This window comes from Micropterus dolomieu, linkage group LG18 (assembly GCF_021292245.1).
Source record: "Micropterus dolomieu isolate WLL.071019.BEF.003 ecotype Adirondacks linkage group LG18, ASM2129224v1, whole genome shotgun sequence".
Classification (NCBI taxonomy): Eukaryota; Metazoa; Chordata; class Actinopteri; order Centrarchiformes; family Centrarchidae; genus Micropterus; species Micropterus dolomieu.
In genome coordinates this window covers 3,567,772-3,569,706 of record NC_060167.1, presented here as the reverse complement: position 1 = coordinate 3,569,706, position 1,935 = coordinate 3,567,772, and the positions used below count along the sequence as shown (strand labels likewise).

The 1,935-nt window shown below is 43.8% G+C and overlaps 1 protein-coding gene across 1 annotated transcript in view; it reads right to left on the bottom strand.

Moving 5' to 3' along the window:
- LOC123987514 (dedicator of cytokinesis protein 3-like) overlaps window positions 1-1,150 on the bottom strand; it is an 86,121-nt gene extending 84,971 nt beyond the window's left edge. The window contains exon 1 of the mRNA XM_046076474.1: window positions 1,033-1,150. Coding sequence (XP_045932430.1) covers window positions 1,033-1,142 — 110 coding nt within the window. The 5' untranslated portion in view covers window positions 1,143-1,150. The remainder of the gene's footprint in view (window positions 1-1,032) is intronic.
- Between the last annotated feature and the right edge of the window lie 785 nt (window positions 1,151-1,935).

The window sequence follows — 1,935 nt, the reverse complement described above, 5'->3', positions numbered from 1 at the left end:
GCTTCACAAATGCTTTGCCGCATACCTCGGTTGTAACGAGTGGTTATTTCAGTCAAAGTTGCTCTTCTATCAGCTTGAATCGGTCGGCCCATTCTCCTCTGACCTCTAGGATCAACGAGGCATTTTCGCCCACAGGACTGCCGCATACTGGATGTTTTTCCCTTTTCACACCATTCTTTGTAAACCCTAGAAATGGTTGTGCTTGAAAATCCCAGTAACTGAGCAGATTGTGAAATACTCAGACCGGCCCGTCTGGCACCAACAACCGTGCCGCGCTCAAAATAGCTTAAATCACCTTTCTTTCCCATTCTGACATTCAGTTTGGAGTTCAGGAGATTGTCTTGACCAGGACCACAACCCTAAATGCATTGAAGCAACTGCCATGTGATTGGTTGATTAGATAATTGCATTAATGAGAAATTAGGTGTTCCTAATTTGCGGCTGTGGCTCAGGAGGTAGAGCGGGTTGGCCGTTAATCGGAAGGTCGGCGGTTCAATCCCTGGCTCCCCCTGGTTGCATGTCGAAGTGTCCTTGGGCAAGATACTGAACCCCGATTTGCCCCTGGCGGCTGTTCCGCCAGTGTATGAATGAGTGTGAATGTTAGTTTCTATTTGAGCACTTAGGCTCAGTGTATGAATGTGTGTGACTGGTGAATGCAGATGTAGTGTAAAAGCGCTTTGAGTGGTCGAAAAGACTAGAAAGGCGCTATACAAGTACGGAGCATTTACATTGCATTTACTAATAGTCCTTTAGGTGAGTGTATCTACCAATGTGTCCCTAAACAAGACACTTAACCCGTAGTTGCTCCAGAGGAGTGCGACCTCTGACATGTTTAGCAATTATAAGTCGCTTTGGATAAAAGCATCAGATAAATGTGTTTCTTTTCTTTCTTGTTTTCTCAGCTACTATTTCCAAGATCAAGAATTAAACGTAACTCTACTTTGCATCCCTTTACACGTCTTGATGTCTCAGTTCATGCATGTCAGCGTGTGTAAATGTGCGTTTAAATAATCGTGTGTGTTCGATTCTCACTCGTTGCCCCAGTCCAATCTGACGGTGATGTGTCTCTTGACGTCTCTGCTCTGGTCCTGCGTCAGGTGACCAGACAAGAGCTGCCTTCTCAGGTCGATCAGCTCCATCATCACGTGGCGAACCTTGTAGAACAGATCCACTTTGTGTTTCTGATGGAGAGAGAGAGAGAGAGGGTGGGGATTACTCACTTTCATCTGTTGTTCAGCACTCTAGATTGAAAAAGCTGAGTAAGATGTGGTTCTTTGGCAGGCAAGAGGGAAGCACTAGTCCTTCTCTATGGTGGCACTCAAACAATAACAACTCACACTGTAAAACAGTTAAGGTGAATGTGTTCATTGTTTTACCGGCTCATTCCAATTTAGCTCTTTAGAGGGAGATGGAGCCTGTGCCAGCATGTATTGGCCAGGAGGCAGAGAAATACTGTGAACAGTCTATCACAGAGATAATATCAACAAACACATTTACAGTGCCTATTCCTGCCTTACAAAGAAGGAATCAAACCCTTGACCTTCTTAGTTTAAGCTGCACTATTGTCTTTGCCACTGTAGAGAGGTGAACAACCAGTGTTTGCAAATTTTTAGTCGTTTCTGTTCAGAGGCCTGTTGCTCAACTACAGGATCAAAATCAGATTATGGATGTAAAAATCCAACATGAATAATTAAGCGTTAAGGTTCCAACTCTTTTTTTTTTTTTTTTTCTTGAGGATTTTACTCTTGTTGATCTTCCATGTAGAACTTTTAGCAGTTCAGATGCACCTCTCCACAGTCTTGAAGAACTTATATAGTGCCATTCTAGTCTTCCAACAACTTAAAGAGCTTCACATTGCAAGTCACTCATGCACACACACCGATGGCACAGCCTCTGGGAGCAATTTGGGGTTCAATATCAGGCCTAAGGACACTT